The sequence below is a fragment of the Mustela putorius genome, unplaced genomic scaffold (assembly GCF_011764305.1).
Source record: "Mustela putorius furo isolate JIRA1106 unplaced genomic scaffold, ASM1176430v1.1 tig00000785_pilon_pilon_pilon, whole genome shotgun sequence".
Taxonomy (NCBI): domain Eukaryota; kingdom Metazoa; phylum Chordata; class Mammalia; order Carnivora; family Mustelidae; genus Mustela; species Mustela putorius.
This window is the reverse complement of record NW_025421480.1, coordinates 6,880,326-6,904,412: the sequence shown is the minus strand read 5'-3', so window position 1 is coordinate 6,904,412 and position 24,087 is coordinate 6,880,326. Positions and strand designations below refer to the sequence as shown.

At 37.2% G+C, this 24,087-nt stretch overlaps 1 protein-coding gene across 4 annotated transcripts in view; it reads left to right on the top strand.

The window, feature by feature from the left end:
• Positions 1-24,087, top strand: part of AKT3 (AKT serine/threonine kinase 3) — a 302,994-nt gene that overhangs the window by 205,586 nt on the left and 73,321 nt on the right. For all 4 annotated transcript variants that reach the window (XM_045084745.1, XM_045084743.1, XM_045084744.1 and 1 more), the window contains one exon: positions 1,483-1,551. In XM_045084745.1, the coding sequence (XP_044940680.1) occupies positions 1,483-1,551 (69 nt within the window). The remainder of the gene's footprint in view (positions 1-1,482; positions 1,552-24,087) is intronic.

Sequence of the window (24,087 nt, the reverse complement as noted above, 5' to 3'; positions counted from 1 at the left end):
CATGAAAAATAGCATTTATTTAGGCATACCATTTTCTTTGTTGAATGACTGTAAGTCTGATTTCTTTGACATTATTGCAGTGTATGGTCTAAGTTTACAATATGTATGCCTTTGTCTTCCCTGCTCTTAAACATCCACCCTTTTTTTGAGACTTATTTTTTCCCTCATGAATTTGACTGCCTTCAAAAACAAAAACAAAAAACCGTAGAGCAAATATGTGGAGACCACTGAGAAAAATGGTAGACTTACAAGAAATTCTTAGTATTAAATGTGAGGGTTTTGTGTTTCCTTTGTTTATTGGCTTCTGATAAATATTTAAATGATCAGGCAGCTTTGCTTGTCTCCAGATATGAAAGGCAGAAAATCCTGACTGAAAATTTTTTATAGAAATTGAGACTTCCCTTAAGTATAGAGTACTTTAAGAGACCCAGGAATACTGAATACATTAAATTAAAGGTAGGTAGTCATGATATGTTTTCTTGATTTACATGTATATTACTTGTTTAGAAAGAAACTGATTTTTGTAGTCTTATACTTAGGTCACTTGTAGTAGAGACAAAATTTCTTCCTGGTTCTATTGAAGTGTATTAAGATTAAAAATAACAAGATGGAATTGGGAGGGAGACAAACCATAAGTGACTCTTAATCTCACAAAACAAACTGAGGGTTGCCGGGGGGAGGGGGGCTGGGAGAAGGGGGTGGGATTATGGACATTGGGGAGGGTATGTGTTTTGGTGAGTGCTGTGAAGTGTGTAAACCTGGTGATTCACAGACCTGTACCCCTGGGGATAAAAATATATGTTTATAAAAAATAAAAAATTAAAAAAAAAAATAACAGAACAGAAAGAGAAAAAAAGTAGTAACAGGTAGACTTTCCAAAAGGGGAACCTTTTAAAGATTTAGGATTATGTAAAATAGGAATGTTTCCAGAGGCATGATCCAACCCCTAGACTGACTTTGTTACGCTGCTGTGTTTATATTGTCCAGTATAGAAAGTTAACCCCAAAGTTCTGATATCGTTAACTTATACAATTATATGAGCCAACTCTGTTGAATTCAGGCATGTTATGCACCTACCGGGAATGTAAAACACAGTGTTGAAGTGAGAAGCCTGAGCATAACTGCTCGAGCTGTGTTCCTAAGACTTCCCCACGTGAAGGCCATGCAGCTGGGGATTTCAGGGACTAATACCCTTTCAGAGAGACAGCACAATAGACCGAGAGGTGCTCATCATAATTACTAAGTGCATTTTTACTTAAAATTTTAATTTTAACCTTTCCCCTAACAGTAGCCAATGCTGATCTAAACAAAATTTGTTTTATGTCCTTCAAAACTCTTCAGCTCTCTTAAGGAGTGAGTAGACTCTTCAGGACAAGAACAATTCGTTCCATCCCTCAAGCTTACTGTTTCTAAGTATTCTATTTTGGTATTGTTATAAGAGTACTGGATTATAATGTAACATTTTTTCTTTTTCATTTCAAGTCCTTGAAATATTCCTTCCAGACAAAAGACCGTTTGTGTTTTGTGATGGAATATGTAAATGGTGGAGAGGTGAGTCAAGAAGTAAACCCAGCACTTGCGCGCGCGTGGTAGTATTGTCATCAGTTTTCTTAATTACTGAAAGTATAAGTTATAATGTAACAGGTTTCTACTTCCTGGCAAGGATTTGTGTAGCTCCTGGGGAGATGGGAGCTGAATCATTTCTAATGGTCGCTTATATTTTTCATGACTGCCTTTACGTATTGGAAAGTGTAATCCTATTCTTTTTCTCTCTGTATTTCTTTAATGTAAAATGTTTTAGCACAAATATGCTTAATGGAAATCATATGATTTAATTTGGAAAGCTGGAAATATAGGATTTATGATGCTTTGCAAAGTTCTTTCCAAGTATTTGTGAAACTGGTAAAAAGATTATTTAGCCGATCTTCAACTCACTTGAGCCATAGTCTATAGGAACATCGTGGCAGAGTTCCCTCTTCTTTTACCTAGTAGTTAGATAACTTTGACTACATTGGAGAGACTTGAAAGGATCTTGTAGTTTTGAAGAGAAATGCAGTTAACGTCCTATTCCTTTGTTCCCTGTCCTTTGTCCTCTGTGTTTTGTATCGTGTGAGGGAAATTTTTATTTACTGGAATAGTTGATTGGAAATATTTTACACTGTGGGTTTTCTGAAATTAATTTAATTATTAAATAGGGGATTTTATTTCACAGACCTGAAAATATTTTCCAAAGTAAATGGATTAAATATCCTCTACAGAATATGTTCTTGTATAGAAGTATCTGACTTGTAGGAATTACTTCATTTGCAAGCATTCATCCACTCATTAGGTAATCACATTCGAAATGCCAAGGCAGTGTGGGCTTGCCAGAAGGTGCTAAGACGTCATCCTTTCTATGAAGACGTTTGTAATTTACCTTATAAATAGGAACACACAGTGAAAGACCTAAGTGCTTATCCGTTCATATTAGAAAATGCTTTATGAAAAAAAAAAAAAAAAAGGAAAATGCTCTCTGGGTGATCCAGCATCAAGGGCAGATGTTCCGGGCTTCCTGGGATTTCAGCTGGAGACTCTTTAGGCAGAGGGAATCGCGTGAACAGAAGCACCAGGTGAGCACAAGGCAAGGAGAACCCGAGTGGCTGGATGAGAATAGCCCCGAGGTGGTCTGAAAAAGTACAAAGACAATGAACTTTGCGGAATTGCGCAGGACCGGTCCGCCCTAACAGCCAGGGAATATGGTGTGGGTGAAGGGTCGAAGGTGGCTTTGAGTTGGAATCAAGGAGAACTAACGGAGTAAACTTACAGAGAATGCGTTGAGGGTAAGGCTGTAAATGTGGTTTCTAAAAGGGTTTTCCTAAGGATCCAAGGAAATGTGTATGTCGAAAGATCATGGAAATATCACAGAGATACCACAGAAAATAAGTAAGGGGTCAGAACTCTGGGTACAGATTTGTGAGCCATTTCTATAAAGGTTAATAATTTATGTTATGAAAGTGGGTATTTCCTGTTTTGTGGGAAATTAAACCAGTGAATCCTCTATGTTAGCACCAATCAAAGCAAAAAGTGCTCGTATTCTCGAGCCCAGTTTCACTTCCAGGAATACATCCTACAGACATATTCAAAGATACACCACGGGGTGATACACGGATAAACACGTTCACGGCAGCATTTGCAGAGCCTCACATGAGCATTTTTTTAGGAGATGCTTAGATAAACTGTGTGGGATCCATGCCGCAGAATACTTGATATCCATTAGAAAGAATGAAGGCGGCCCACGTGGGCTGATGGGGAACGATTTCTGTGAAGTGAAAGAAACAAGGTGGAGAGGCGGAAGCTGCCCTTGTCATGGGTAACAGAGAGCACGACCACGTGCCCAGGATCCGCGTCTCTGCGCGTGAGCTGACCGCCTCGGTGGTTGTGCACTGGGCTGGGAAGATAAACGAGTGACTAGGGACAAGGTGGGAGGAAGGCTTCTTTCTCGCTGATGCATTCTGGAGCAGTTTTTGTATTTTGTACTACAGGTATATATTATGTCTTTAAGAAGGAAGGATTAGGCTGAGGGACAGATGGTCGGATAGATAGATGACCAAGGAAGATCCTAAGATCAGGAAAATGAGAAACTACAAAGAGAAACTGGAAGCACTCTTAAATTGGAGAACTACTCTTACCGAGTATCATGTCTTTACATTTGTTATAACAATTATCACCTCGTTTTATAATTACTTATTGACCTGTATGTCTTTCCTACTAGACTCTGAGCTCCCTAAGGCTTTTTTGCCGATGTAACCCCAGCACCTTTCACACTACCTAGCAAAGTAGGAGCTCGACAAGTATTTGTTGGGTAGTTTGAATGAATAGGTTAAATGAATTAGACGAATAAATTCTCTCTGGGAGCATGGATTAAGAGAGTTTTAAACTGGAAACTGCTGAGAAATAGGGGAAAAAAAAACAAAGTAATGTACTACATAGTTTATTTTGGGGGAAAAGACTTGAATTTTTTTTTTCAGGAGGGAGTGTCTGTGAGTGTATTTATAAGCTATGTATTTTTTGAGGCTTTGTGCAAGGCACCCGGGTAGGTATGGTGAGGCGTAAACTCTGAATCAACATAGATCTTACCCTCGAAGAGTTTACAGTCAAGTGGGGAAGGCAAGGTACAGTACGCACACTGGGTGTGAGGTGGTAATTACTGCTTTATCAGAACTACAGACGAAGAACCACGGGACTTCACAGGGGGGAGAGGGCTCTTGTGGTGCGAGGGAAGCTTTGGAGCCTCCTGGGGGCCGCTGCACCCACACTCTCATTCTAAACCTGGCATACTTCTGGGATTAATTAACTGATGATTGTTGAAACAATTTTACACACAAAAGCAGATTTTCAGACTAGCCAGATGGTTTTCTTTAGCACTGAAACTCCTACATTATTTCTCTCTTTTTTCGGACTTTCTGTTTCGAGAACGTGTTATAGATAAAGACCAAATTATTTCACGGATTGCGGCAGGTGAACCGATTCTGTATGTGGTGTGTAATTTTCAAGTGCATGGATAGTAATTACAGCATTGCTGTGTATATATATATTAAAGGAAATTTTGATTATATTTAGAAGATTTTAGGGAAAATGAAAGTTCTGTGTGTATATATAATTTCCCAATTTTTCTCTCTTTAAAGTTATTAGGCATTTCTAAATACAATTTAGATGTACTTTTGAATTACTTTATAAATGCGAATAGTTATTTAGTTCTTGGAACGTGATGTGATTATTTCTATTCTTAAATTTATCACTTCTGCAAAGGAAATCTATGTTCAGTGTATCTTTAGGGTGACTTACTTAATTTTGGTTTTGCTTTAGGTTCACTGTGACATTTATTTTGCCCAAGGATGCTTCCTAGAAATGTAGAAAATTCCATTGCTGTAGAAAAAATACTAAACACGATACTTATGTTTGGAAATAAGGTTGAAGTAGAGGTAAAGTAAGGGAAGCTATCAACTCACCCAGGCAGTCCACACCAGCATTCACCGAGGCGCGGGGCGGGGGTGGGAGGCCGGTTACCCCGTGGGGAACCTCTGGGTGGCATCTAAGAGACGGGTCTGTTGGATAGGAAGCTCTGTGGGCACCTGGGTGGCTCAGTCAGTTAAGCCTCCCACTCTTGGTTTTGGCTCAGGTGACGAGCGCAGGGGTGTGGGATCGAGCCCCGTGACAGGCTCAGCGTTCCGTGCGGCTCTCCTTATCCTCCTCCCTCTGCTCCTCTCTCTCGCTCTCAAATAAATAAGTAAAATATTTTAAAAAGAAAGAAAGGAAGGGAGCTCTGGTAAACAGAGCTCACCCAAAGGGCAGCATCTTCAAGTGTCTTTATACCCAACCTGTGCCCTGAGCTAGGCTTCTTTCATGGACCTCTTGAAGTAATTATATCTAGCCCAGTTTTTCCTTAAATCATACTTGTTGTCTTGATTTCTAATTAGCAACAGCATCCTTTTCACCTATGTTTTGGGATATTTTATCATGAAATAGAAATACAGCAGTTGAGACATCTTTTTTTCTGACATTCACATTTTTTTGTGAATATATGGATTTCTTTCAGCCTGATTGCACGGGAATTTAGCATGCTCGCAGCCAGGCCTGTTACCGTCCCTGTGTTTGTTGGTATTGTTTAAAGCACTAAATACATCTTGATGGAAGTGGATTTGAGAGGCTATTGGTGTAGGAAATCAACAGTGCCTGCTTATAGGCATGTCGGTACAGTGGGGATCCCATCATAATTGCTGTTAGCTTACTTGAATTCAAGAAATGGGGTCAGCAAGGGGCACCTGGGTGGCTCAGTCGTTAAGCGTCTGCCTTCATCTCGGGTCATGATCCCAGGGTCCTGGGATCAAGTCCCTTGTCAGGCTCCCGGCTCAGAGGGAGGCCTGTTCCTCCCTCTCCCACTCCCCCTGCTTGTGTTCCCTCTCTTGCTGTCTCCCTCTGTGTCAAATAAATATATTAAATCTTTTAAAAAAACAAAAGGGGTCAGCAAGAGACCACATAGAGGTAGAGAGATAGGAAGGATATGGTGACTCTGCCATTTTTCTTGATAAGTGTATTCACAGAGTCATCGTAAGATAAGAAATCAATTTGCTCTTCTTTTACGCCATGTCAGTTTCTACTTGGCATCCAGAGTTTCATGAGATATAAGCTCCGATGCTTAAAAATACATAGTTTTCCTAAATCGGTGTCAGTAAGTGCATTGCAACCACAGGCGTTCGTCTGAAGAAACCGCAGGGTTTCAGTGCTGGAGGCAGAACTGCTGGGCTTGACCATATTGAGACAGTGTGTTAGGTCTGCAGTGTAGTACCTTCCTCGGGAGTTCTCAGCAACGATTTTGATTATACCTGAGAACTTAAGTATGCACTTTAGAACCTATTCCATTATAGTCCGTTTGCCTATGAAATATTGAGTGAGCCGCTGCTGGGGAGTGGACCTCAGCAGATAGAGAAATAAGGAAAACATGGTGCTTTCTTTTAAAAGATGACTATGCGGTTGGGTTCTAGACAAGAGAATATGCATCTACTTTCTAGTGTCATTATCACTCTGATAACGCTGGTTGCCGTGGGATACAGAGAATGGGCCCTTGAGTCAATCCAGAAGGAGGAGAGGAGAGAAGGGGGCAGAACGCCAGGGTAGGAGATGAGACTCTTCCTCACTTTGTTTCTAAGCTAGGACCTTCACTGTACCTTCGATCACTAAGAACGAGAGGGAGAACAGTCATACGGAGGAAATCTAACCTGTCGAGCGTACAGGAATCTGTCCTTTCCCCCCACCTGCCCAGATGTGAGACGGTGTGTGGGGTGTCTGAACAAGTAGCGTCATATTAGGACAGATCTTCTCTCCCAACCAGTTTAGATTTTATCCTGAAGATAGTGGAGCATCATGGAAAACTTTCTGTAAGAAAATGTTTCAGAAGGAACACTTTGTAGCAGTATGAAGCTTGGATTGAAGAACACAGAACTGGAAACGGGAACTATTTGAGAGCATACTGCATTTAGGTTTTTACTAATTTAGTCATAAATTGATAGGGTCATTAATTGAGGCAGTATTAGAAGGAATAAAATTCTAATCATGTTTAGGTACCAGGATTGATTGATTGATTGATTGGTTTTTAAAGATTTATGTATTTATTTTCATGAGAAAAGACAGCAGGTGCAGGGGGAGGGTCACAGGAAGGGGGAAAGCAGACTCCATGCTGAGTGCAGAGCCTGTCATGGGGCTTGATTTCATAGCCCGTGAGGTCATGACGAGCTAAAACCAAGAGTCAGACGCTTAAATCAACTGAGCCATCCAGGTGCCCCTAGTATTTCCAGGATTTAGTGACTAATGGAAAGAGAAAAATATCACACGGTTTCCTGTTTGCTGCTTGAGGGGGAATTGCATGGACACCGGGCTGTTCAAAAGATCAGGAAACAGGATGAGGAATGAGTTGTGGCGCGATCATCTTACATTTGAGGTACCTAGTGGGACTTACAGGGAGGGAGAGTTAGATCAGAGACACAAACAGGCCTCATCAGCAGTGCTAAAACCAAAGAAGGGAAGAAATGTCCACGGTGAGAAAAATATGTAGAGTTGGAACATTAGTGGCCAAGAATGGTGCCTGGAGAGACCAACATTAGACATGTTGGTGATGAGAGAAGCCTCAGGAGCATCCTGGGCAGGAGAGGCAGGCAGGAGAAGCCTGTGAAGCCAAGCACAGTGTATTAAGTGGAACAGAGTGTAGTGAATCCTGCAAGATAACAACTGGAAAATGTGCACTGGATTTGACAAAGACTAGTTCCCAAGCAGATGCATGAGTTCTTCCTTTTTCTTGGGTTGATGCAAGGAATGAACGTTGGTGATAGATTGGAATTTACAGGAGTGCGTTTGGAGCTCAAGGCTGTGAAAGTGAATTCAGGGCAACCTTGGGTAAATAGTCTTTAGGCATCTGGAGAACAAATTATGAAAGCACTCTAGTAATGTGCCCAGGGACACTGCAGCTGACATATCCAAATCAAGTCTCTTTTTGTGGCTTCGGTATTACCAAGTTTTCATAAGAAGGAGAAAAATATTCTGAGGAAAATAGAAGAAAAGTAAAGTGAAAACTAAGATGGTGACTGTTGGTTTAGAATGCCTCTACTTGGGGGATGCCCGGCTGGCGCAGGTGGGGGAGCATGCAACTCTTATCTTGTGGTTGTGAGTTCAAGCCCCACATTGGAGGTAGAAATTACTTAAAAATAAAATTCTTAAAATATAATAAAAAAAAATAAAACTAGAATGTCTCTACTTAGGATTCTTCCCCCAAATCTTACTCGGCCATATTTCTTTCTGGAACTCTCAAAACCTGTCTTCAGGCTGAAATTGAAAGTTAAGGTGTCCATCAGGGGATAAAGGAAAATCGCTGGGTAGAAATGTTTATTCATCTGATAAATTCACATTCTTCTCTTTGTGTGGATATAGGTGAAACCAACACTTTCATTTATTCACTATTCTTGTCCATACTTCGCTCATTGTATACTATATTAATTACTTTGATAAAATTCACTCTATTTTTTGGATATGACTTTCAGTTGCATGCCAGTCTTAAGATCCTCTCATACTTATTTCAGATTTTCATTATTTGGCTGGCATTTTTGTCTTCAGTGAACCAGAATCATCTCATTTTAAATTCACATGAGGCAGAAGTCCCAGCAGTCAGCACTCTACTTCTACTTACTAATTTATGGAGGTGTGATTTGGGTGATTTTTAAATTAAAAGTATCATTTTATATTCATAGTGATAATTTTGAGAATTTTACTAAATTTATATGCCTATAAATATCTTTATTGTCAGGAGTCTGACAAGTTAATTTCTTTGCTAACTATTTTAGTTATTAATATACTATGTAGGTTAGATCAGAATTCTATTGCTTTCATCCAAAGCTTTTTCAAAAATTCCCAAGCCAAGAAAGATGCATTATAATATTCACTTAAGCACATAAAGTTGAAGGCAAAATACGTTTGGGAATATTTTTAGTATATACTTTAATATATACTGCATTTTAGTGTACTTTCATAATAATTCAAGGCTAGTTTTTGAGATAAATTATTAAGCCAGTATACCATGCATCTAAGGTAATAATTCAAAGCCTTGACTAGCTTTAATATCTAAGAGGCTTATTTTCATATCTAGAATCTCAGATGAGGAAATGTAGGAGCTGGCCAGGCTTTGCCTCTTTCCATGATTCTTCTTCTCTGTGTGGTTATGGCACAGCACCACATTTTTTGGGTTATTTAACTTCTCAGACAAAGGTTGCATTACTCAGAGTGAGCATATCAAAAGAGTGAAAACCAAAGACACAATATATGTGCAGTTGGAGACCTTGAAAAAGCACAAGGCATTGCAACACGATACCTAAATATTAAAAAGTATAATCCCCCAAGTATAATCTCCAAACACAGTATCTAGCCATTTGTGTCCTGCATCTTTTACTTAACATATTACTTTAAAAACTCATCAAAATTCTTACATCTATCAGTAGCTTGTTTCTTTTTATGGATTTGCTCCATTACGTGGTGGTATAATAGGCTTATACAGTCACTAGGAGATAGGCATTTGGGTTCTTTGCAGTTTGGGCTATTATGAAAAGAACTTGTGAATATCCAGTACAAAACTTTGAATGGACATACGTTTTTAGTTATCTTGGGTAGATATCTAGGAATGTGATTTCTGGGTCATTTGGTATGTTCAGCTTCCTTAGAAACTGCTAAATTACATTTTGCATTTCTAGGATGTTATTTACCATCATCACCACGCTTGTCATGGTTAGTCTTTATGCTTTACCCATTTTGGTGGGCATGTAGTGTTATCTTGTAGTTTTAATTTGAACTTCCTGAACAACTAATGATATGAAGCATCTTTCTGTGTTGATTTGCTGTTTGGATATCTTCTTTTGTTAGGTTTTCTTAAAAGTGTCCTTTGAAGGACAACTCTTGTAAAGTAGATGAAATATTTCATCAAGTTGTGTGTGTGTGTGTGCATTTTCTGTTTAATTTAAAACCTCTTTTCCTCACCCAAGTTTCAGATTTTTCTCCCATGTTTTCTTCTAAAAGGGTGAATAGTTTCAGCACTTATATTTAGGTCTATGATCCATTTCAAGTTAATCTTTGTATATGGTGCTATATGAGTCAAAATTATTCTTCTTCTTCTTCCTCTTTTTTTTTTTTTTTTTGCTTTTGGATGTCTAGTTGTTCCAGCATATTTGTTGAAAATACAGTCTGTTTCCCACTAAATTACCCTGACACTTCCGTCAAAAATCAGTTGACCATATACATGTGGGTGGATATCTGAACCTTCTCTTTTGTTGCATTAATCTGCTTCTGTCCATTCTTATGCCTGCCACACTGTCTTCAACATTTACATTAGAGTAAGGCATTTGGGTCTTCCACTTTTGCTCTTCTTTTAAAAAAATTGTTTCCACAACCTTATTTCCTTAATATTTCCATATAAATTATAGAATAAGATTATTGATTTTTACATAAAGATCACCTTCATTTCAGCTGGGCTTGTCTTAAATCTGTTGATCAATTTAGAGAGAATTGACATATTAACAGTAATGTGTCTGATCCATGAGCATGGTATTTCTTTCTGATTATTTAGATTTTCTTTAATTTTTTCAACAATATTATGTAGATTTTAGGGTACAGGTCTTGAGTTTTTTTTGCTAAATTTATCCTGAACTATTTTGTTATTGATGTTATTTTAAGTGATTGGTCTTTCCAATTTGAATTGTTGGTTGATAATATATAGAAATGCAATTAATACTTATTACCCTTGAATCTTACATTCTTGCTAAAAATTGTTTTTGTAAATGTGTTGAGATTCTCTGTATAGATGATCATATTGGTGAGGACAGACACAATTTTACTTCTTTCTAATCTCATGCATTTTTGTTTCTTCTTTATTCTGCTAATACCTTGAATTTTGTTGTTTGATTTTTTTTAATGTTAAACCAATTTTGCCTTTCTTAAATAAACCAACTTAGTTACGAGATATTACCCTCTCAATGTGTTCTTGAATCCAGTTTGCTAAAATTTTATTAAGAATTTTGAATATTTGTTTCTTTGTAATAGTCTTTAGGTCTCTCCTCTTCCCTACCCCAAGTAATGTCTCTGGGTTTGAACTCCGGGTAATGTTTGCCTCTTGAAATGAGTTGGGAAACACTGCGTCCTCTTCTGTTTTCTGGTAGATTTCACCAGTGAAATTTTTGGACCAAGAGTTTTCTTTGTAGGAAGGTTTTTACAATGAACTGGAAAAAATTAAATAATTAATTAATTAAAAAAATATATATATATATACATACATACACACACCCATGCCTTTATTTTTTCCTTGAGTAAGCTTTGGTAGTTTATGTGTTTCCAAGAATTTGTTCATTTCATCTAAAATTTTAAGTGTATTTGCTTAATATTGTTAATAATCACTTGTTATTGCATTAGTGTCTGTAGGGAGCAGTGGTTAACATCTCTCTTTTACTATTGCAATTTGTGTATTCTCTTTATTTATGATCATTCTTCCTAAAGGTTAATTTTTATGGATATTCTCAGTGTTAGGTTCTATTGTTTTTCTTCTAGTATTTTGGAGTTGCGTATTTCATTGGTTTTTACTCTTACCTTTATTATTTCCTTTCTTTGGATTTAATTTGCTTTTCTTACCGTTGCTTCATAATCTGGAAACTTGAAGCATTTATTTAAACCTTTTTTTCTTTTCTAATACAATTATTTAATGTATAAATTTCCCTATAGGAACAAATTTTTTGTTGTATTTACATATGAATACAGCATATTTTAATGTTATGTATGTTTTTGCATTTTTTTATATCTGTTGTATCTATTCTTTTCCCAAATTTACTGATTTCTCATGTCCTGTTTTTTTGACCAATGGACTATTTAAAGATGTGTGTTTTCCAAATAAGGTTTGTTTATCATTCAGAAATGTCTACTCAGTGCTTATTGGGTTCTGGTCTTGGGGTGCACTGGGGTGAATAAACAGTCATATTAGAAAATAAACCCAATAAATATCATAATCGTGAACAGAATACTATAGTATGAGAGAGAAAAAAATGGAGAACCTACTTACGCTAAATTGAGTTACCCTGTTTGAGGACGTAGTGCTTAGTTTGAGACTTGGTAGCAAAAAGTATGGGGAAGCAGCTAGAGGCTCAGGGGCCCTGGAGAGAGACCATTTGTAGCTCCCAGCTCTCGGCACACTGATCCTTCTCCAGAGATGGGCTGCATTCCTATTTTCGTCTACGCTAGTAAGTTCTTTCTCTTACGCAGTTCATATTATGCTATTAAGGAGAATTAGAGCCATTTCTTCTATTTATTTATTTATTTGTTTGTTTATTTTTATTATTTCTTATGTTCAGTTCTTCTTAATGGAATAATTTATACATTTATCATCTCAAATTAATAGAAATTGTAGTTTTAGTATGATAAATAGATGATATGCCTTAGAGACAGACAAACTCTGTTTGAGTCTCAGCTTTACCACTGAATAGCTATGTGATGGTGGGCAAATTTTATAACACCTCCAAGCCTTAGTTTTCTCGTTTCTGTGATGCAGATAGTAACTCTATTTTATAAGGATGTTTTGCAGGTTATGCCCGTAAGTCACTTGGTACAGTGCCCAGCAAGTAGCAGTACACAGAAATGGTGCCTGTTGTGGGGCGCCTGGGGGGCTCAGTCAGTTAAGCATTGACTTTTGGTTTCCACTGAGGTCATGATCTCAGGGTCCTGAGGGACTGTGCGCTCAGCGGGGCATCTGTTTAGGATTCTCTCCCTCTACCCATCCTCCCCCAGACTCACTCTCTCTCTCTTTCTTTCAAATAAATAAATAAGTAAATAAATCTAAAACAATAGTGCCTATTCTGATAGTAATGGGAATAATCACTTATGTTTAATCGCTTATTATATTTAGTCATCTGTAATATGGAGATAACATTATGTAGCTTTTATGATTGTTGTTAGAATGTACTGTTCTTAATGCTCCAGAATGATAGTGTGTATTATTTTTCTTGTATTCGTATTGAATATAGCCCAAATATATCACATATATCCTAATAAATATAAATATTTTAAAAGAATTACCTCGAGAAATTTTACCTTTTTAAAAGTATGTTTTATTTTCCAAATGAAGAATTATTTTAATTATAATAATGGATTGGAAATTTAAAATGATTAAAGGAAGGTATTTTTTGTCTTTTCACATCCTTAAGTATTTCCAGACTTTTAATCCCAGAAAATTTTAACTTGCATTACTTTTTAAAAAAATTGCCTGTGTACAGGCTATGCTTTCACAGAAATACCGGTCACCTAGTTGGTGATCTAGAATTCTTTTTACATTTTCAGACTTGTAGGAAGGGGCCAAGAAGCAGATGAATAGGGCTTGAGGCATTTAGCTGATAATTTATAGCTAACACAGTTTCAGCCTCCAGCAACTCTGACCTTATATCTCTGTCAGTTCTTCTGTGGTATTCTAAAGGATTAATTTGTAGTTCAAGAAATATATATTGAACTATATTATTAAATAAGGCATTTTTGTACTTAAATCTGTATCATAATCATTTTCGAAAGAACCTTACTTAAAAATTAAGTGCAAACATTGATTACTTTGCATTAATTTTCTGGTGTGAAATAAATGCAAACTGTGAGCTTAGCTTGTAAAAAGGATAAACATTATCTGGGAGATAATTCAGTGAAGACTTGCCTGTTAAATGTAAGAATACTTTCATTCAAGCCTATAAAATTAAGTATTCAAGTGTTTATTTCATGATGTATTTAATACTGTTCCAGTTGTGTAGTATTTGCTATGGACTGAGTATTTGTGCTCCCCTCACAAGACTCCAGTGTTGAAGCCTGACCCCCAGTGTGATGGTACCAGGAGGGCAGGGTCTTTGGGAGGTGATGAGTCATGAGGATTGAGCCCTTGTGGGAGGGATCAGTCCCCTTAAAAGAGTGACCCCAAAGAGTTTACTCGCCCTTCCACCACATGGAGATACAGCAAAAAGACAGCCATTGGTGAACTAGGAGGGAAGCTCTCACCTGACACCCAGTCTGCCAGTGCCTTGATCTTGGACTTCCCAGAACTGTGAGGAGTAAAGTTCTATTGTGTAAAAGCCGCCCCCAAAAGCTGCTGTTATAGAGCAGCCTGAACAGACTAAGACACTATCATTAATTTGTTTCTCTGTGGATGAGCCAGAGCCATTCTTTTAATCTTAAGTCTTTTTACAAACCCAGGGGATGTCTTGATCCACCCATGGTGCAGACATGTCTTGCTTTAACTAATTAGCTGTCTTCAGAATATTCAGGTTTTAAGCTCAGTGGATGTTGTGATAATTGTCATCATTGAGTATATTTTGTTACTCTCTAGTTAACCCTTTTTGTTTTCTACCATTACCAAGGAATGACTGAAAGTTGTACAAGTGGTATATACAAGAAGAAAAATGAGTTTAAAATCTTAGATTGCAGTAAAATTCTTAGGAAATTTTTTATTTCCAGATTTTTTTGTTTTTTGAAAAGTTACTTGCATTAAATACTAAACTTTTGCACAGTGAAGAAAACCATCAATTAAATGAAAAGGCATCTTACTGAATGGAAGAAGATATTTGTAAATAATACATACGATCAGGCATTAATATCCAAAATATATTAAAAACTTATACAATTTAATATAAAAATACCCAACTCCATTAAAAAATGGGCAGAGGACTTGAATAGATGTTTTTCCAAAGAAGACATGCAAGTGGCCATCAGACACATGAAAAAATGCTCAACATGACTCATCATCAGAAAATGCAACTCACAGTGACGATGGGATATCACTTCACACCCATTGGATTGGCTGTTAACAAAAACACAAAAAAATCATAAGTGTTGGCGACAATGTAGAGAGAAGGGAACCCTTGTACAGTATTGTTGGGAATTCAAACTAGTGCAGCCACCATGGGGAACAGTATGGAAGTTTCTCAAAAAATAAAAATAGAACTATCATATGATCTAGCAAATTCCACTTTCGGATATTTACTCAGAGAAAATGAAAACACTAATTTGAAAAGAGAAACACATCTCTCCTTTCATTGCAGCATTGTTTATAATAACCAGGATATTTAAGTGTCTACTGATAGATGAATGGGTAAAGAAGATGTGATATATATTATATATTATATATATAATGTTTAATATTATATATTATATTACATTTATATCATTTAGGATATATGTTACTTTTTTATAACTTTGTGTATATATATGCATATCTACACAAACACTTGCATATACAATGGAATAGTACTCAGCCATAAAAAAGAACAAACTCTTGCCATTCACAACAACATGGTTGGACCAGGAGGGCACTGTGCTAAATGAAATGATTCAGGCAGAGAAAGATAGATAAGCTATAGATTCTACTTCGATGTGGAATCTAAAAAACAAAGCAAGTGAACAAACAGAGCAGAAACAGATTTATAAATACAGGAAATAAACTGTTGGTTACCAGAGGGAGGAGGGCGGAAAAATAGATGAAGAGGACTAAGATACAAACTTTGTTATAAAACAGATAAATCATGGGGATGTGATGTACAACAAAGGCATATATGGCATGTGGTGACCAAATCATAGCTAGAATTATTGTGAGGATCATTTTACTATATATAAAAATATCGAGTCACTATCACTATGATGTACTCCTGAAACTAGTAGGACTTTGTATATCAATTACTCTTCGGTTAAAATAAAGAATATAACTTTTTCAAAATAGATCAGTCTGTATGCAAAATAAACATGAGTTTCGTGATGAAATACAGACTTGTTTATTTAGTAGGTTAAGATAATCTATTCACATTAGTGTCTTCCTACAGTAGGACTAAGTACAACCAACCAAAAAACATGGAGTCTTTCCCTTAAAGGAACTTAAATTTCTAAACATGCTTTTTACTTGAGTAGCAAATAACTCGTTACTGTTTTTGAACAAAATAATATTCAGGTATTTTATATGATTTTATTTTGCTTCTAATGAAAATACTTTATCTTCAAAATTGTAAGCCTTATTTTCCCTATAAATAATTACTTGAAAAATATTTTTGAATTTCCCTTCACTCTTGACATACTTAGAAAGCACATAACACGGGATACGAGGTCTGGTGGTGAGGATGCCAAGCTCTAGGTACTTGTGTAGTCTTTCTCTTTTCCTTGTGCCTCTGCCAAGAAAACCAAATTAATAGAGCATTAAATTTGTCACAAGGGTTAACAGTACACGTATGTGACAGCTTTGTAAGGTTTTCTCCTATTATAAATGTAACAACTGCACATTCATTGCAGAACATCAAAAAGCCAAAAAGTTATTTCAATTCAGTTGAAAAATTTATTGACTGCTTGTTGCTACAGGCTTGTTACTGTGCTGCGTACTTGGTCTAAATGTGAATAAGACAGATGGTCTCTGTATTTAAGGAAATCTTAGTGTTTTGGGGAATTAATATTAAACAAATAATTACAAGTGATTTTCAAGGTATAAAACAGAAGATGAAAACCACTCTAAATCTCACCACCTAGCAATAATTGCTATTACCACATTAATATATTTTCCTGTTTGTATACTGTACACAGTTTCCATTTTATTCAGTGTTATAAAATACTCATTGTCTGGTAATTAATTATGTAGATATATGCTAATTTATTAAATCCTGACCAAATTTTTGAACATTTAGATTGTTTCCATTACTTAGTCAACTTTGCTTAGGTATAATCTACATACAATAAAATGTGCCCACTTTAAATAGAAGTGAATTTTTAAAAATTTAAAAATTCGTAATTTAAAAAAATTATGAAATATATGTGAATTTTGACAAACGTATATGTGCATGGAGTTCCCATTATAATAAAGATGTGGACCATTTCCATAGCCGCAAAAAGTTCTGCCACGTCATCTGTCACCCAGTCCCCCAACCCACATCTGGCCCAAGGCAACCACTGACCTGCCTTCTGACTTAAAGATTTGATTTACCAGTTCTGAAATTTCTTTGAAATGGAATCATACAATATATGTTGTTCTGTGTGTCTTTTTCTCAGCCCAGTATTTTTGTTGCATTTCTCCCAAGCTTGTTCCATTTCTGGCTGAGTAGGTGAGGCACGTATAGCCGTAGGAAGGCCTGTTAATCTACCCTGCTCTTCATGTACATTTGGATTAATTCCAGTTACTGCCTAATAATGAAGGGGATATGCACATTCGTGAGCCAGTTTTCTTTTCTCTTGGTTATATACTGGGCAGTATCATTGCTGAGTTTCTAATAAGCATGTGTTTATGTTTTAAAAAAATTCCAACACTGTTTTCTAAAGTAGTGGTGTCATTTGACTTGTTGTTGTTGTCGTAGGAATTCTGTTGGTTCCACATTCTCACCAACACTTGATGGAGTCAGTCTTTTTAATTTAGTTATTCTAGTTCGTATACAGAAATGTAGTAGTATAGCTTTAAGTTCCATTTCTGATGATTAATGATACTAAATATCTTTTCACACACTTCTTGGCTGTTCAAATACAGTTTTTGTGACCTGTCCCAATATTTTGCCTATTTATTAATTGGTTTTTTTTCTTATTGTATTCTAAGAGTTATAAGTAGTTTGCCAAATATATCACAAATAATTTCTCCTGTACTGTACCCTATCTGTTTTCTTGATATTTTTTGACAACAGTAGTTTTTAATTTTAAAGCCCTAGTTTATCAGTTCTTCTGTTTTCTGGCTTTTATATTTTTGGTCTACTACCTAAGAAGTCTTTGTCTACCCTAAGTTACAAATATTTTCTTTTAGAAACTTCTATAGTTGTACAACATTTAGGTCTATGACCCATTTTAATTTGATTTTTATGTATACAGTAAGATAAGGATTGAGGTTCATTTTTTCCCCTTATGAATGTCCTGTTTCTCCGGCATCTTTTGTTGGAGAGGCTGTACTCTGACTTTGATACCTTTGTCAAAAATCAATGCCATATATTTGTTTCTGGACTCCCTGTTACATTCCATCAATTGATGTGTCTTTCCTTACACCAGTACCATACTGACTTGATTATTACAGCTTTAAAGTATATCTTATCATCAGGAAGTGCACTATTGTCTCTCAGAATTGTTGTGGCCCTCCAAGATCCTATGCATTTCCATATCAGTTTAGTATCAGCTTCTTAATCTCTTCTTAATCTTTTCTGAAAAGTCTGCTGGGACTGTGATGGGATTGTTTTGAGCTTATAGATTAGTTTGAGGAGAACGGACCTGTCAGTAATATTAGTGTTCTGATCCCTGCACTCAGTGTATCTGTTTACTTATGTCTTCTCTAAGTTCTAGTAAAACGTTTTGTGAGGGGCACCTGGGTGGCTCAGTGGGTTAAGCCTCTGCCTTCCGCTCAGGTCATGATCTCAGGATCCTGGGATCGAGCCCCACTTTGGGCTCTCTGCTCAGCGGGGAGCCTGCTTCCCCATCTCTCTCTGCCTGCCTCTCTGCCTACTTGTGATCTCTGTCTGTCAAATAAATAAATAAGATCTTAAAAAAAAAAAAAGTTTTGTGATTTTTCATATATAGGTCTTGCGTAACTTTTTTCAGTTTCTCCTTACATGTTTCTATTGTGTTTTCATTGCCAGTTGTTTGTTGCTAGCATATAAAACTACTGATTTTTGTGTACTCCCGTTGTATCCAATGGCCTTTTGAATCTCATAAGTTTTATCATTTCTTTTTGTAAATTTCTTTGGAATTTCTATGTAGACAGGCTTGCTGTCTGTGAATAAAGGCAGTTAACTTCTATTCCAGTCAGTATGGCATTTATGTATTTGTCTGTCTGTCTATGCCATAGTTCACTTGACTAGGAACCCCTGCACACACCAAATGAAAGAAGTGAGCATTCTTGTTCCCAGTCTCGGGGAAAAGATTCAGTTCATCATTCTTAAATGTGATGTTAGCAGTACATTTTTAGATGCCTTTTATCAGCTTGAGGAAGTTCTCTCTTGTTCCTGGTTGGTTAGAAGATTTTAGTATCAATGGCCACTGAGTTGTTTTAAAAGTTCCTTTTGCATCATTTGAGGTGATCATATGGTCTTCCCTTTATATTAGTCTGTTAATATGGCAGATTACGTTGGTTTCAAATGTTAATCCGGTGTTTCATTCTTGGGAGTAACCATCACGAGTCATGACGTATTATCATCTTTTGTTGCATATGATTTGCTCAAGTTTTGTTAAGTCTTCTTACATCTATGATTATGAGGGAATATCGATACCATTTCATGTAATGCCCTTGTCTAGTTTTGTATTAAGGTAATACTAGCCTTATGTTTAAGAGGTATTTCCTCCTGTTTTCTGCAAGTATTTGCATGAAATTGTTATTCCCTCTCTTTTAAGAGTTTGGTAGAATTTACTATCAAACTAGGGGGAAGAATTTTTTGAGTTGGTTCTTTTTTTTTTTTTACATTTTTTTAAAGATTTTATTTATTTATTTGACAGACAGAGATCAGAAGTAGGCTGAGAGGCAGGCAGAGAGAGAGAGAGGAGGAAGCAGGCTCCCCACTGAGAAGAGAGCCTGATGCGGGGCTCAATCCAGGACCCTGGGATCATGACCTGAGCCGAAGGCAGGGGCTTATCCCACCAAGCCACCAAGCGCCACGAATTGGTTTTTAAATACAAACTCATATTTAACTTACCACATTTTTGGAAGATTTTAAAGGTTTATTTATTTAGAGACAGGGAGATAGTGGCGTGAGTGTGGAAAGGGGAGGAGGGAGAGAGAGAATTTCAAGCAGACTCCCCGCTGAGTGTGGTGGTGGACACAGGGGTTCCATCTCATGGCCCTGAGATTGTGACCTGAGCCGACAACAGGAGTCAGACACTCACCCATCGGAGCCACCCCGGCACTCCTAACTGGTCTCATTTTATGTTCAGGGTAGGCTGTGCTGTCTTACATATCCTAGGACCCTTCCACCAGCACACCTTCATTTTCCCCCTTCATGGTTTTGTGCTGTTGTTAATACATTTTTACTTTTACGTGTACTATGAATGCCACGATGCGTTGTTTTTTTGGTTTTAGACCAGCACTGTCTTTTAAAGAGATTAAAAACATATGAAAAGTCAATATATATTAGCCCACAAAGTTATGATTTGCAGTCTCTTTTTTACCTTGTGTACACTCAGCTTTTCATCTGGTACCATTTTGCACCAGCCTGAAGCATTACCTTGAACATTTATAGTGCAGTATTTCTGATGATTTCCCTAACCTTTTGCATGTCCCCGAAAGGCTTTATTTTGCCGTCATTTTTGGAAAGTTATTTTAGCTGTGTATAAAATTGTAGTTTGCCAGTTCTATATTTAATTACTACAAAGATGCCTCTCCTCTTTCTCTGGTTTGCACAGTTTCTGACAAGTCGTCTGCTCCCATTCTTTGTTCCATGTGCTTACCGAGTTCCCCCGTCCTGTTACGCTTTCCTTTTAGCACTTGCTCTCAGCTCTTTAATTATGATGTGCCTTGTAGGATTTTCTTCACATTTCTTTCTGTTGGGTTTTTTTAAGCCTTTGTGAATTTGTAGGCTTTTAGTTTTCATCAAATTTGAAAACTTTTTGGTTAAGTGTTTTTTTTTCTGTTCTTTCATTTCTCGTGTCCTATCCCAAGAGTGCACTTACGCATCTTTTAGCCTGCAGGATACTGTCCTACTGTTTATTAATGTTCTGTTCATCGTTTCCATTATTGTTTTCCTGTCTTTAATTTTAGATTTGTTTCCTGCGTCTTCAAGTCTGTTATCATCCACCCCCCCTCCAGGGTCTAGCAAGGTGATAATTCAATCCAGTTTTTCATTTTTCATCTAGGACATCTCAGACTTTATCTCTTAGGGTTTTATTTGGGACTTTGTTTTCCTTATACCTCTCATTTATTTCCCTGTTATGCTTCTCTCTCTACCTTTTGAACCTTGAAACTATATCTTAATAGCTGCTTTATCATGGTATTCTTCTATTCTGTTGTCTGTGTCACTTTCTGAGTCTGTTTCTATTCATTGATTTTTCTCCAGTAATGGGTTATAATTTCCTTGTTCTTCTCAGGTTGGTCTGACTCATAAGCAGTGATCTTTTCTAGGCTAGCTTTTAAGCCAAGCCTGGCCACCCTGGCCTTTGTGCTACAGAGGCAGTAACCTCCCAGACACTCCTGGCCACCACCACGTCTCTTGGGAAGCCTTTCTGTCCTGCCACCTGAGGAGGCAAAGTATTTTGAGCTCATGCGAGTCTGCGATCACTTCATCTGACCTCTTCCATTATCTCTTTCCTGGCCTCAGCATTTTCCTCACATACATGTGCTTCCTCTTTGATGGATTTTCCCACTGGATGCAGAATTTTAAGATACGTTTTTGTTTTTCATTTAGCCATTGGGATGTATAGTTCCATTGCCTTTTTGCCCCTGTAGTCTCTTAGAAGGCGAGGATTATTCTCCTGTTTGTTCCTCTGTATGTAATGTTTCTCCACCCTCGGTATTTTTAAAGGGTTTTCTGTCACTGGTTTTTCTGTGGTTTGAATGTGATCTGCCTTCTGTTACGATTATTCATGCATGTTTATGAGTTTTCATCATATCGGGATTTATAGAGACACACAGATTTACACATTTATTATTATTTTTTGTCTCTAGAAGTCCCATTCATTTCTACTTATATTTTCCTTTCTCTTTCTTTTCATGAACCGTTTTAAAGTCAGTCCTATTAATTCCATCATCTGTTGTTCTTAAGGTCTAAAGACTGATTTTTCTCTTGATTATGGGTCATATTTCCTACATCTCCTTGTGTCTAGTAATTGTTGATGGATACCAGATCACTAGAATTTTACACGAATGCCTGGATTTTGTGGTCTTCTCCGTATTTGCTAGCTTTTGTGGGTTTACCTTTGACTGTTTTTGAAATGTCTCCTGAATGCCTGCCTATTCCGTGATGACGTGGTTCTGACTGGTCAGAAATTGGATGTGTCTCAGCTCTGAGTGAGCTCCGGGAATCACGGAGCACGAAGACCTCCATTTGTTCTCTGCTTGTTCTCGCAGACTTTAACCTTACCCGCGCATTGCTTGTACTCCGCAGCAGACTGGACTATGGATTTTGTGTAGCTTCCTTCTCACTGGGGCTCATCCGTCCTGCACATGCCACTTACCTCATCCTCCGCGAAGTCTGCTTTTCACTCTCCGACAGTGAGACCTGGGTTATGCTTGGGATCAGTCCTTTCCTGCCGGTATGTTCCATAAAGTGCCCTCGGACAGAAGGCAGCTGGTTTTAGGGCTCACTCATTAGTTTCTCTCTTCACAAAGATCTTGGTCCTGGACTGCCCATTGTCCAGTAGTTAAAGAGAATTCTGTTAGATACTTTTCCCAGTTGTCATTTTGTTGTTGTTTTACGTGTTTTTGCCCAGTTGTGTAGAGCAAGAGGGAAAGTCTGGTCCCATGAACTTTTTAAGCCTTGTTTTCTAGTTAAAATTTTAATTAGTTTAATATTTTATATTTAACTATGACTACATCAGGGATTTATTTTGATACAATATTAGATGAAAATCTAATTTTTCAATATAGTATAAAGACTGTTCTTGCATTTTTTTTCATATATACTGCTACAGAGGATATCCTTTTGTCAAAGACTTCTGCATTTCCCCTTTTAAAAGGAAATTTCTAAAGAAGGAACTATGGTACTTTAAAAATTATCTTAGTATCTATTGCCAGTTGCCCTGTGAAGAGTTGCTCTCTGCTTACACTCCAGCTACCAGTGTTTGAAGATGCTCATCTCCGAACCCTTTCGGTGACAGTGCTCTTTCTGGATATGCTAAATTGTCTCTTTATGTTTTTTATCTTGCTCTCATTGATTATTGTAAGATGGCATGTTTTCATGAACTGTATTCATTTGTATTCCTCTCATTTTAATTCTCTGTGTCCTTTTCCCCTTTCCCCTTGTGTTTTAGTCTTTTTTTACTTTATTTGCCATCTTTTTCTCTAACTAGTGCCCAACACAGTGACTTTAAAATAATTAATACTCACTAAATGGAAAGTTGATTCAAAGCCAATGTAGAAACTGAGACGGAATACCAGAGATTTAGGTAGAAAATCAGGAGAGAGATGTATCACCAAAGCCAAGGAACATGTTCAAGGAGGAAGCCAACAGCCAGTGTCCTCAGGTCCAGACCAGGAAGAAGGGCAGACTATAAACAGATCATTGGATCTGGCAATTAAGAGGTAGATCCTTGGCTAATCTTAGCAAGAATTAGTTCCATAAGGTAACAAGGGTAGACATGAGAGGACAGCAGATTGAGAAATAAGGTCCTTCTCCTTAAGCATCATTTTTTTAAGCTGATTTGGCTGGGAGACAAATTGAAGAATATGGTCCAAATAAAGATCTAGAAGCCTGCATGTATTATATTGATTTAGGGAGGATCTCTATCTTTTATACTGTAGATAAGTAAGTAGTAAGCTTGACATTATTTTTGAAAAATTTAGAAATCTAAACAGTATTTTCATCCCATTAGAGGATTGCCATAAATCTACATAGAGATCACAGAGGTTCCTTCATCCAAGTTAGCGGTATTTTGAATAAAGCATGGCAGAAGTTATTTTGACCCAGACATTTTTCAGAATGGCTTTACTGATGATACATGCTTCTTTCTACTTCTCATCCTCATTTGGATGCCAATACATTAAGAAAATATATCTGCCGGGGTGCCTGGGTGGCTCAGTGGGTTAAAGTCTCTGCCTTCGGCTCAGGTCATGATCTCAAGGTCCTGGGATCGAGCCCTTCATCGGGCTCTCTGCTCAGCAGGGAGCCTGCTTCCCCCTCTCTCTCTGCCTGCCTCTCTGCCTACTTGGGATCTCTGTCTGTCAAATAAATAAAATCTTTAAAAAAAAAAAAAAGAAAAGAAAATATATCTGCCTATATAAAATGAATAAATTTTGAGATATCCCTGAGTAATTGTACGTATTGGTTTGATACTTGGCATACTATCTTGGATCATTTGTAAGACATATTTACCATTTCTGCAGTCAGAATTCCTTTGATAGTTGATGGTTTACTATAGCTTGAA